Source organism: Panthera pardus, unplaced genomic scaffold (genome assembly GCF_024362965.1).
Source record: "Panthera pardus isolate Hobbes unplaced genomic scaffold, ASM2436296v1 HiC_scaffold_17, whole genome shotgun sequence".
NCBI classification, from domain to species: Eukaryota; Metazoa; Chordata; class Mammalia; order Carnivora; family Felidae; genus Panthera; species Panthera pardus.
The window spans coordinates 33,491,885-33,504,813 of NW_026526732.1; the positions used below are offsets into that span (position 1 = coordinate 33,491,885).

Here is a 12,929-nt window from a genome sequence, read left to right on the forward strand (position 1 = left end):
GAAAAAGTCAAGAGGATATACCACTAGCAGTGGTAACCTACAGAGAAATTGGGGAAAAGGTGGTGATGGGATAGTGATGAAAGAAAAATTATATAATTCACTCCATAGGTTTGCATGTGTTTGGACTGTTTACAGTGACCAAATATTCATCTAATACTTTTACAATTAAAATAACTTTTAAAATAAAAGAAAGTACTTGCAATAAGACAAACTTCGTAACACTTGAGTGATTGAAACCTATTATTTCCTACCTCTCTCTCTCTTCCTCCTTTTATTCTTTGTCAATCTAAATAACACTGAACACTAGCAATACTTTCCATTACTGATTTTATCAATGTCCATTGCCTTGTAAATGAGTGAACCAGAATAAAAACCAGGTAGAGAATTGGTGCTGAGAAAGGAGAATAGATGTTTGGAAATGTAAAAAAATTAAGAAGAAAGAGACTGAAGAACCACATATTTTCAAATAATCTGTATTCCAAACCACAAAGCATAATAAAAGTGTACTTTTGTGCACGCTATCTTTTCATACTGGCTTTAACTTTTACAGTGGAACAAACGATTTGCTGCATAAAGAAAATGCTGGGTATTTATTTAAACCTGCAGGTCTCAGACTAAACCACTCTGCAGACCATCTGATTAGAATCACCTGTGGTACTGCCTGACCATCAAAAGCAAGGTCTTTAGGTACAACTCCAGATCTGAAGCTAGAGGGTGGATATCTTCAAGCTTCAATGTTGACATATGAATCCCACAGTTTAAAATATACATTCTTAAGCATTCAGGAACACTGGGCATCATAGTAGTACACAGGAACAGAGTCATTCCATATTGAAAAGAAAAAGATCTCACTTGGCTGTCTGAAAGACAGTAAAGTCATAATTTATTTTCTAGGGGCATCTGGGTGTCTCAGTCAGGTTGGGCATCCGACTTCGGCTCAGGTCACGATCTCACGATTTGTGAGTTCAAGCCCTGCGTCGGGCTCTGTGCTGACAGCTCAGAGCCTGGATCCTGCTTTGGATTCTCTGTCTCCTCTCTCTCCTCTCTCTCTGCCCCTCCTACTTGTGCTCTGTCTCTCTCTGTCTCTCAAAAATAAATAACTGTAAGAAAAAAAATTTTTTAATAATAATAATTTGTTTTCTAAAGATTACGCTTTCTAATCTAGACAAAATACAATCTGATTTAGATTTTATATACCATTCAGGCAGGGACTGTTTCTATTTTGATCATAACTCTGAGCCCAGCACCAATGTCTGGCACGTACTAGGCACTCAGTAAATATCGGCTGACTTAATAGGATTTGGACCAGGGAGCTCCTCACGTAAATACAGAAATTAATTTGGATGAACTGGATGTGGCCAGTGGGGGCAGAGAATATGAGCCTGGGAAAGAGATAAGATGGGTTCCATGCAGGGCTCTGCAAATGGAGGAACAGGATCTCATTCAGCCACTTAACATTTGTTAGTCTCATATCCCTTTTCTATAAAATAAGGGAGCAGATTTGCGGAAATTAACTGCCAAGGAATCATTTAAATTTAGCCTGAAACGTTGAAATTGAGATTCTGGAGTAGCTGAAACACTCCTTTGATAAATGTCCTTGTGTGCTCTCATGTAAAAGCTAAAACTGTAAAGACAAAGAAACATTTTGAAATGATGGATATTACCTTCACCACTGATTTGTCATTCTGTGATTAAGTGTGAAATCACTGGCAAGAGGACAATCCATTTGAAAGCAAAACAAGAAAGATAATGAGTAAAAACAGTAAACCATCAGTCTGCAAGTTTTGACAGTTGTTAGTCCAAATTTCAACATCTGTTACTTAAAATATTTAGGAATGTTACCTGATAGAGTTATTATTGAATGTGGGGCATAGTCACCAAAAGAAAAAAAAAACACATCTTTTTGAGAAAGTATTCACAATAGCTTGTAAAAAACTCACAACCACAGGATGGTCAATCACCCAAACAGAGGTTCTAAAAGACTGAAAAGACCTTCTGAGCGAAAAGACGTTAAATGCAATATACGCCAAATTTAGAAAAGAGATCTACTTACTAATAAACATGACCTTCATTTATAAAGCTGCAAATCAGTCTTAACTGCAGCAAAGGGTCATGGAGAGTAGGAACGAATATTAATCTGCATGGCCATCTCCAGAACTCTGGTATGTTAGAGCAGGTCAGATGTCTAAATGTGCATAAGACGCTCCCTAGGCTGAAATGGGAAAAACAATGAAGGGTGCCCTTAGGATTCCAGGAGAAAAGCTCATGAATCCTGAAGAAAACCAAAAGTTACTCCAACCTGTGAGAAGGCAGAAAGTCACCCTAAGATGTGGGAGGTCAAGAGACCGGTCCCTCAGCTCGTGTCAGGAAAAAGTACTTTTAAGTGATGGGAGGATGGGAGCTCCTCAGTTACCCTCTTGCCCAGTCCGTGGAACACCTGTTCCAAGCCCTAATGGCAACAACTGCTGAACACACAAGGTCGTCTACTGGAGCCCTTGAAAGAGATGCGTAAAGGAGCATAAAAAAGCTTGTCCCACCTTGAAGAACCCAGTTCCAGTGAGCAGCACCAGGGTATGCAGGCCAGAGGAAGAAGCTTTGAGGGCAGCAGGCTGTGAACAACCATAAGCAAAGAAAGCAGTAAAATGGGGCCCCAGCCCTGCCTCAACACCCTTCAACGGAGCAGATATGGCAACAGACGAAGCAGCAGGAAACGTGGGTCAGAGTATACAGCTAACAGCCACAGAGGCAAAGGAGGGCACAGGAGTAATGGCCTGCATGGAGTCTCGTGAGCCAGCTCAGCATCCCTAGGAACTGGAAACAATCTCACTTGGAATCCCGGGACCAAGAGTAGCAGGGGGTCAAAAACGACCGCAAATGTCACTCATGCCCCAACCATGCTTATTAAGGCTGGTGTAGCGGGCAAAACAAGGCTTAGGATAAAACTGTCCACTCACCTTCTTCCGGAGCCGTGGTGCTTTGGACAATTTCATAAAAGTCAAATGAGGCTTAAAACCCCTGTTTTCTCCGGCCAAGATGCCCTTTTCTTGAAACGTCCTTTTTGCAGTCTCTAAAGAAAATAAAAACCAAAAACTGCTACTGCAACACATAGCTACCTTTCATTATAAAAATGGCAGTTCAAAAAATAACAAATTACTCTATAATGAAGATTAAATACCTGTATGACATTATTTTTTAAGAGAGGAAAAACCACAATGTGTATAACAAGTATATTATTAAATTTGCAGAGATTTCAAATTTTAAGTTAAGCACGCAAAAGCAACAATTTGAAAAGGAAACATTTAATAAAACAAAAAAAATTTGTCTGATATGTTGATTTTCACTGAATATCCCAGTGGTATCCATACTCATAAAGAAGGACCAGCTTATCTGTAACCCATAATATCTAAAGACCAAGATGGAATAAAAGAAATCAGATTCACCCTCCCATCTGAAACAATAAAAGGACAAGGTACATAAAATAATGGTTTGCAAGACACTGTATGTATTGGGCAAAAACAGGTCAGTGATCTCTTAGAGATGAAAAACAAGGTAAGCCCCTTAGGGTTAGAGTTAGGGGTTAAGGGTTAGGGTTTGGGGTTAGGGTTAGACATAGTGTTAGGGGTTAGTGTTAGGGTTAGGGGTTAAGGGTTAGGGTTAGAAATAGTGTTAGGGGTTAAGGGTTAGGACTTGGGGTTAGGGGTCGCTCCTCATCAGGGAAATACAAATCAAAACCACACTCAGAGATCACCTCACGCCAGTCAGAGTGGCCAAAATGAACAAATCAGGAGACTATAGATGCTGGAGAGGATGTGGAGAAACAGGAACCCTCTTGCACTGTTGGTGGGAATGCAAATTGGTGCAGCCACTCTGGAAAACAGTGTGTAGGTTCCTTAAAAAATTAAAAATAGACCTACCCTATGACCCAGCAATAGCACTGCTAGGAATTTACCCAAGGGATACAGGAGTACTGATGCATAGGGGCACTTGTACCCCAATGTTTATAGCGGCACTCTCAACAATAGCCAAATTATGGAAAGAGCCTAAATGTCCATCAACTGATGAATGGCTAAAGAAATTGTGGTTTATATACACAATGGAATACTACGTGGCAATGAGAAAGAATGAAATATGGCCCTTTTTATCAACATAGATGGAACCGGAGAGTGTTATGCTAAGTGAAATAAGTCATACAGAGAAAGACAGATACCATATGGTTTCACTCTTATGTGGATCCTGAGAAACTAACAGAAACCCATGGGGGAGGGGAAGGAAAAAAAAAAAGAGGTTAGAGTGGAAGAGAGCCAAAGCATAAGAGACTGTTAAAAACTGAGAACAAACTGAGGGTTGATGGGGGGTGGGAGGGAGGGGAGGGTGGGTGATGGGTATTGAGGAGGGCACCTTTTGGGATGAGCACTGGGTGTTGTATGGAAACCAATTTGAAAATCAACTTCATATAATGAAAAAAAAAAAAAGAAATAGTGTTAGGGGTTAGTTTAGGTTATGGGTTAGTGTTAGGGTTAGGGTTAGAAGTAGCGTTAGGATTTGTATCAAGCTTTGCTAAGTGGTAAAAAATGGGTTTAGAGAGGTGGGCAGGAGCATTACAGACATGGTAAAATCTTCAGATTGTATTCTCAGTATGGCGGGAAATCCTGGATTTTAAGCAAGGGAAATGTACGTGTGAGAATAACTTTCTTTATTCATCTCTATTTTAACTACAAGGTACATTTCTTTCTCTGGAAGAAATTTAATCTCAGACAATCCAATGGTCCCCTCTTTTCGTAGGACTGTAGTTTAGCTGTATAGAAGGTAGCTAATGGGGTGTCATACGTTTTAGAAGGGGATGTAGCATCTGGCTCTTGGGTCATCATCCGCAACTCCTGAGACACGCACCATGCTTGGTTTTTGTAGTGGACCCTCCCTCATCCCTATATAATGACTGCAACTTCCCTCCCACCTCTGGTGTGCAAGATTTCATTCTGTTGGTCACGATACCCTGGCAAGCAGGAGTTCGCTGAACCTGTCTGAGCCCCTTTCCCACTTTCTTGCTATTCTTGAGCACGCAAAAATAGCACAATTACCCAGGACCAAGGGGGAAAAGGCCGAAACCCTGTAAGACCACCCATTCACACAATACCACCCTCACTTCACCTCTACCACCCCTCTAGAAGCACAGGGGCTTCTTCCTTGCCACACTTATAGGCACACTTCAGGAGCAAACCACAGGGTCACCCCTGCTCTCGGACTCATGCGAGTTTCTGCTCTTCCAGTCAGGGTGATGGAGGGGCAAGAACTCACACTCTACCTTGGGCTCTAACTCTCTTCTTTGCCTGACCCTGGGAGTCTTTTCTAGCATCAAAGCAGGAAAAACTTACCATTATGTTTAGGTGTTGAACTCCCAAAGCCTTTCCTCGATTTTTCTTGCTATATTCTATTCTGTGAACATGGGTGCCACTGTCGGGGTGGGGGGAGGTGGGGAGAATAGGCACAGAACACGGCATATAAGAAATACAAAGAGAGGGATGCCTGTGTGGCTCATTCAGTTAAGCCTCTGACTTTGGCTCGGGTCATGATCTCACGGTTCATGAGTTTGAGCCCCACATCAGGCTCTGCACTAACAGTGTGGTGCCTACTTGGGATTCTCTCTCTCTCTCCCTCTCTCTCTGCCCCTATTCCCACCTTGCTCTCTCTCAAAAATAAATAAATAAACTTAAAAAGAAACAGAGTTAAAATATTAAGCGAACTCATACACAACTGCCATTTTTATGGGTCAAAAATAGTCAAATATTGGCAGTGTCTGATACCTTAACATATACCATGGTGGACTAACTTATTAAGTTCCTAGGATCGGACTGAAGGGATTAGGACATATTTCCTAAGTCCTCAAGTATTTGAAGAATTAGCACGGAGAAGAGTTACTGGTAGCAACTCGGCAACATGTTCGTATCAACCCAGAAAACAGACATGGCATGAAGGTGCGAAAGCAAAAATTCATTTGTGCATTTATTTACTGAGCACTTCCCAAGTATGTCAGGCACACTATCTGCTTAAGACAGCAAACATGTCCCTACTTTCAGAGAGCTTATAGTCTCAGGGGACAGATTTGGGTCCAGTAAAGAGAAGGACTTAACAATGTTCAGAATTATCAAAAACTACAAAAGATACAAAGAAAGGAGTTTTGTGAAGAGAAATTAAGAGAGTAGGCATCTGTACTGTTCATTACTATCTATATTAGTTTACACTTATGTATTTTACTTGATGTAACAATCTTATTATCAACTGATTCTAAAGATATAACATTTTCCTATTTACTGGTTTCAGTTACATTAAATTTTGACCCAACAGTTTTCATTATTCACTGGGCGTAATTTTTTTTTTTTTCTTTCAGAGAGAGAGAGACAGAGAAAGCATGAGCTGAGCTGGGGAGGGCAGAGAGAGAGGGAGACAGAATCCCAAGCAGGCTCCTCACTGTCAGTGCAGAGTCTGATGAGGGGCTCAAAGCATGAACCATAAGATCATGATCTGAGCCGAAATCAAGAGTCAGACACTCAACCAACTGAGCCACCCAGGTGCCCTAGGCCTTAAATTTTTGATGATAGGTATCTGTTTACAATACTGTTTTAAATAATATGTCACAAAGCACATATAATTTGTTATTGTGTTTTGTTCAGTACAGTATATTCTCTAGGTAGACAGAAATAAGAAAAAAAAGAAATTGTTGTCTTCTTTTTGAAAAGTATTTCTTAGTGTTGGTGTTTTGCTCCTAATAGCAGTATAATCTATTGCTTAGCTAGACTACAGGGTAATGGTTATAGATATATCATTCTTGAGGGACACCTGGGTGGCTCAGTCGGTTAAGCATCTGACTCTTGATCTCTTGGTTAGCGAATCTGAGCCCAACGTCAGGCTTTGCTGACAGCACAAAGCCTGCTTAGGATTCTCTCTCTTCCTATCTCTCTGCCCCTCCCCTGCTCGTACACGCTCTCAAAATAAACAAACATTTTTTTGAAAGGTCACTCTTGAGATGAGAAGACTTTTTGCCGGTGTGAAAACCACGTGTCATTTTTCATCTACGCCAACTCACATTCTGAAGAGAAGCTTATGAATAATTTAAGAGATTGTTCAATTCCTCCTAGTCCACAGCCATTCCTCCAAGCACTAAATAGAAAATCACACAGCAAATATATCAGACACCCTTCAAAAGCCAACTAAGAACACTTCCTAAATAATACATGCCTCATAGCTAAAGGTGCAAAATGTCCGAAGAACAATTTCTTGAAATGTATTTAAACACTATGAGACTTCACTATATAAAAGAAAATTGAAATGCATATTTCATTAAAGAAACTATATTTTGTAATCCTAACAAATACAGTTTTATCTATTTGGGGGAAGGGGTTGTTTTATTCAACAAACATTTATGAGTATGCTAAGCACTGGGAAGTTTTATCTGTTTTTTAATTTTTTATATATATTTTTATATAGGACATTTTCTTCAAATGAACTCTTAAGTATGTAGCAACAATAAATTTATAGCTAAAATGTAAAGAAATTGCTAAAGTTGTCTCAAAGTAACTGTTGCAACAGACCAATTTTAATAAAATCATGTCTTTTTAACTAAATACACCTTCTTGTAAATTTTTTTCCTTTTTTCCTCTTTTGCTGTTTTTACCCTTTTGCTAACATTGTAAGGGATATTTATATGATAGCATGATCTATAATTTGAGAATAATCACAAAGAGGTTTATTTTTTTATTGAGGTATACAAAAAGTTTACTAATAAGAGTTGTGTAGGGGCGGCTGGTGGCTCAGTTAAGCGTCCAAGTCTTGATTTTCATTCAGGTCATGATCTCACATTCCGTGAGACTGAGCCCCGTGTTGGGCTCCATGCTGACAGCGCAGAGCCTCCTTGGGATTCTCTCTCTCTCCCTCTCTCTCTGCCCCTCCCATCTGTTCACGCAGCACACGTGCACTCTCTCTCTCAAAATAAAAAGAATAATTTAGAATACTAAATGTAAATTATATAGTCCTAATAAATTCTTAAGTTTTAATATTCTATTTCAGATGCAACAGAAATAAGTAGCTGGATTTTAGCTTTAAGACTGATTTGTAATTAGACAATACACCATACAATAGGGGGTGATAAAGTCTCTCCATGCTTTCTAATTGGAAGATACTTTCTTACACTATTTTAAGTTACAGTAAATCTATGTCACATATAGTATGAAAAATCTCAATTTTAGAATCGCTGTTTAGCCATCTAACCTTGAATGAAATAAAAGCCATACAACTGTTTTTGTTGTTCCTATGTTATTACTATTTGATGGATTCTTGTTTCCATATATATGCTAAACTGTTTCATTTTAGATTTAGTAAGTCATTTGAACTGTATATACACTTCAACATAAAGGCTGCCATAATATGAACTTCCATTAAAAAATTTTATACTCATCATTTTAAGCAGATATTTCCAATTCATTACTACGTAAAACTGTCCAACAGAATTTTAAAACATTTCATTCTTGAAAGCAAGTCTAAAATTACACCTTGATGCCACAGGAATCATATTCATTCCACTGCAGTTGAGGAAAGAGACCCAGACTGAGCGCTCTAACACTGGCTCAGTTCTCTTATTATTCAATTCGTGTCCTTGGACAGATTCCTTAAACTTGACAGTAAAAGTGATGAGGCCATTACAAATGATCTCTCAGCTCCCTCTTCTATCCCCACAACCAGCCAGTCCAGGTGAACAGTCAGAGAATGCTGGTACAGTATCCATCAGGGATTCTAGGCACCAGGACTGGATTTTACGCTCATGCAGAGATTTAGACACAAATATAAATAAGAAAAGAGAGACTATGTTCGTTCAGTTACACTTTTATGCTTACATCATACATTTTTCATTGACTTATACATCTCTTTAAAAGACAGTTATTGAATATCTATTAAATAGCAGGCTCTGGGGACCCAAAGATGAAAGATTCCCTCCAAAAGCTTTCACTCTAGTTGAGAAACATCGATTTTAAACAATCAAATGCAATGAACTACTGTAGTTTCTACAGTAGATAAGCATTTATATACAGAATATAGGGAAGGTTAGAGAAGAAAGTGGTCATTTCTATTTTGAAGAAATCAGAAAAGCCTTCATTTTGGAAATGACATTTGAAATGAGTCCTATAAAAGATCAATTATACAGTCTGAAAAAGAAATTAAGAAATTAAGAATAAACTCAACTCCATTTACAATAGTATCAAAAATAATACAATACTTAGGAATAAACTTTACCAAGGAGGCAAAAGACTAACAACTACAAAATGGTACTGAAAGAAACGGAAGAAGAAACAAAGTAAATGGAAGACATCTCACGTTCATGGACTGGAAGCCTTAATACTGTGAAGATGTCAATACTACCCAACGTGATCTACAGACAATGCAATTCCTATCAAAGTTCCAATGACGTTTTGTGCAGAAATAGAAAACAACATCCTAAAATTGATATGAAATCTCAAGGGACCCTAGCCAAAAATTCTTAATAAAGAAGAACAAAGCTAGAAGTCGCACATTTCCTTGTTTCAAAATTTACTACAAGGCTACAGTAATCAAAACAGTGTGCTCACACCTGTCAGAATGGTTAAAATCAAAACAGAAGAAACAAGTGTTGGTAAGGGTGTGAAGGAAAAGGAACCCTCTGGCGCTGCTGGTGGGAATGCAAGCAGGTACAGCCATTGTGGAAGACAGAGGTTCCTCATAAAGTTCAAAATAGAACTACCTTATGACCTAGTAATCACACTACTGGCTATTTATTCAAAAAAGACAAAAACACTAATTCAAAGGGATACATGTATCCCCATGTTTATTGCAACATAATTTACAATAGTCAAGATATGGAAGCAGCCCAAGTGTCCATTGACAGATAAATGGGTAAAGAAGATGTGGTGTACATATACAATGGAATATTATTCAGCCATTAAAAAAGAATGAAATACTACCATTTGCAACAATATGGATAGAACTAGGGAATACAACGCGAAGCAAAGTGAGTCAGGAAAGACCAATACCATACGGTTTCACTCATATGTGGAATTTAAGAAACAAATGAACAAAGGAAAAAGAGACATAGAGGCGAACTAAGAAAAAGACACTAACTCTAGAGAACAAACTGATGGTTACCAGAGGGGAGGTGGGGGGGGGGGGGGAATGGGGGAAATAGGTGATGGGGATTAAAGAGTACAGTTATCATGATGAGCACTGAGTAATGTACAGAACTGCTGAATCACTATATTGTACACCTAAACGAATACAACACTGCATGTTAATTATACTGGGGTAAAACAGTGTGGCACTGGCAAAAACACAAACCTACAAAACCAATGGAATAGAAAAGACTGCCCAGAAATCAACCCTCTTGTATATCGTCAAATGGTTTCCAACAAGAATGCCAAGACCATTCAGTGGGGAAAGGACAGTCTTCTCAACAAGTAGTATTGGAAAAACCGGGTATCCACATTGCAAAAGAATGAAGTGAAACCCTTGCCTTATACCGTATACAAAATACTAAAGTTGGGGCAATGAACCAGTGAAAAAAAAAGGTAGAAAATACAGAAGTACAGGAGAGAGAGGAAGGAACCAGTAAAGCAATCTCCAGACTGAAGTGTCAGATCAAGAACACAGCTGAAGATATTAGTCTAAAATATACTGAAGATACATCTTTTCCTAAAACTATATGAGGCTTAAAAAGCCAAACACAGCAGCAGGTTTACTAAGTACAGGGAACAAATGAAGTAGGTCCCAGCCTCAGTTTTGTCTGTGGAGGGAAGGGCAGAAGGCTAAGGGAACTTAACAGAAGCCTGGAGCAGTGACAGGGGACAAGAGAAAGAGAGGCAGGAGAAGTGGCCTGTCAACAGGACGCTGCTGAGTCTTGAAAACTTACACTTGCAGGAGAACCAATATACATGACATGAAAATGTTTTCTTCCTTTTCCCGTGCCTTTGATAACTACTCATTAACACCTGTTATGTGTCACGCTTTCTAGAAGGTACTAGGTAAATAACCGTCAACAGAACAGTCATGGTCCTTGCCATCATGGAGCTTAACCCAGGGAAGACTGTCAAACAAAATTACACTGTTATAACTGGTGATGAGATCTGCGAAGGAGACACACCAGGTACAATGACAGAGAACTTACTCATGAAGAGACTCTCTTTACAGAGGAAAGGGAAATGGTCTCTGAGGTGGTGACATTTGAGCTGAACAATGAAAAGGTCCAAATGGAGGGTTAACTCATATATTTGCAAAAGTTCCATGGCAAGAAAGAACTCGTTGAGTCCCAGTACTGGAGAGAAAGCAGCATAACCACGTGAGCACGGTAGGCAAGATGAGAGAACCACGACGAGACAGGAGACAGCACACCAGCACAGAGACACTGTGGACCCAAGCAAGGAGTAGGGATTTTATTTTATTTTTAAATGTTTTATTGTAATGTTTGTTTATTTCTGAGACAGCGTGACCACACATGCGAGCGGGGGAAGGGGGAGGGGGCGGAGAAGGGGGGACAGAGGATCCGAAGCAGGCTCTGCACTGACAGCACAGAGCCCGATGAAGGGCTTGAACTCGAGAACTGTGAGATCATGACCTGAGCCAAAGCTGGATACTTAACTGACTGAGCTACCCGGGTGCCCCAAGGAGTCTGGATTTTAATTTGCCCAGGTTGTTGGGGTAAAAAAGCAAATGACTGAACTGATCTACCATTGGTATTTGCCAGACCGGTCACAAAACAGAAGAACAAGAAGACAGGGCACCTGAAAGAGCCACCAACAGAGTAATGCACCATGAAGCCATGACCAGTTTAAGAAGGAATAAAACATGTTGGCCAGGAAGAGGAAACAAGAGGGCTCAGTGGGGTCCCACAGCATGAGTAAAAATGGAGAGAAAGTGAAATAGCATGAAGGGTGGGAAGTTAGGGTGATAGACAGCTCTGTCCAATGTACGGTCTTACAGTAGTTCTGGCAGGTGAATAGCCAAAGGTTTCACTATACTTATGAACTTGCTGGAGCACAGTATGAGTGTAGGAGGCTACCTTCAAAGAAGTCAAGGGATTTTAAGAAAAGTAATAGTGATGGTAGCAGGGGGGTGGAGGGGTAGGACTTATCATTATTAGTAATGATAACAGCTACCATCTATTTACCGCTGTATATGTGCCAAACTGCGCTAAGCACTTCATGTACGTTATCCTATTTTGAGAACAGTTACTATCATGCTCATCTTACAAATAAGGAAACTGAATGCAAAGTCAGTCCCAACAGACTCCACTTCCACAGCTCACTCTGAGCCAGGATGGTTAGATGGTTGTGCTCATGGTGCTGCAAGAAAGGGTCGCAGTGTGAGGTAGGAAACAAAGTGCTCAACAAGTGAGAGGAAATATTTGGACAACAGCAAGAATGAGAGGTAGAGGGTGACAAAACTCCACAGCATGAACCACCAATAAGGATTGTGCATGAGGGCAGATTGGGGACAAAGCAACAGAGAACGGAGAGAAAATGGATGACCTCTGGGCCTCATGGTGTGAGGCATGTGGTGGAAGGAGCAGCCTTCACCCAGAGGAAGCTGTGATCTCAGATTAGCAAATCTCAGATCAGCTAAGGCAAGAAGGTCAAGGGGATGCTACCGCAAACTAGGAGTCCAGTTGCTAATTTACAGTGTAACTAGTACAGTGATGAAGAACACAGACTCTGGTGCAGGGTGGACAAAATGAGGGCAGGGAATCAAAAGTACAAATTTCCAGTTATTATATAAATAAGTCAGGGGATATAAGGTACAACATGTTTTCTATACTTAATAATACCATATTGGTATTTGAAGGTTGCTAAGGGAGTAAATAAAAGTTCTCATCACAAGAAAAAAATCTGTTACTATGTGAGGTAATGAATATTAAC

The 12,929-nt window shown here is 39.8% G+C and overlaps 1 protein-coding gene across 4 annotated transcripts in view; it reads right to left on the bottom strand.

The window, feature by feature from the left end:
- Nucleotides 1-12,929, bottom strand: part of AKAP7 (A-kinase anchoring protein 7) — a 151,907-nt gene that overhangs the window by 90,195 nt on the left and 48,783 nt on the right. For all 4 annotated transcript variants that reach the window (XM_019420616.2, XM_019420618.2, XM_019420617.2 and 1 more), the window contains exon 6: nt 2,955-3,067. In XM_019420616.2, the coding sequence (XP_019276161.2) occupies nt 2,955-3,067 (113 nt within the window). The remainder of the gene's footprint in view (nt 1-2,954; nt 3,068-12,929) is intronic.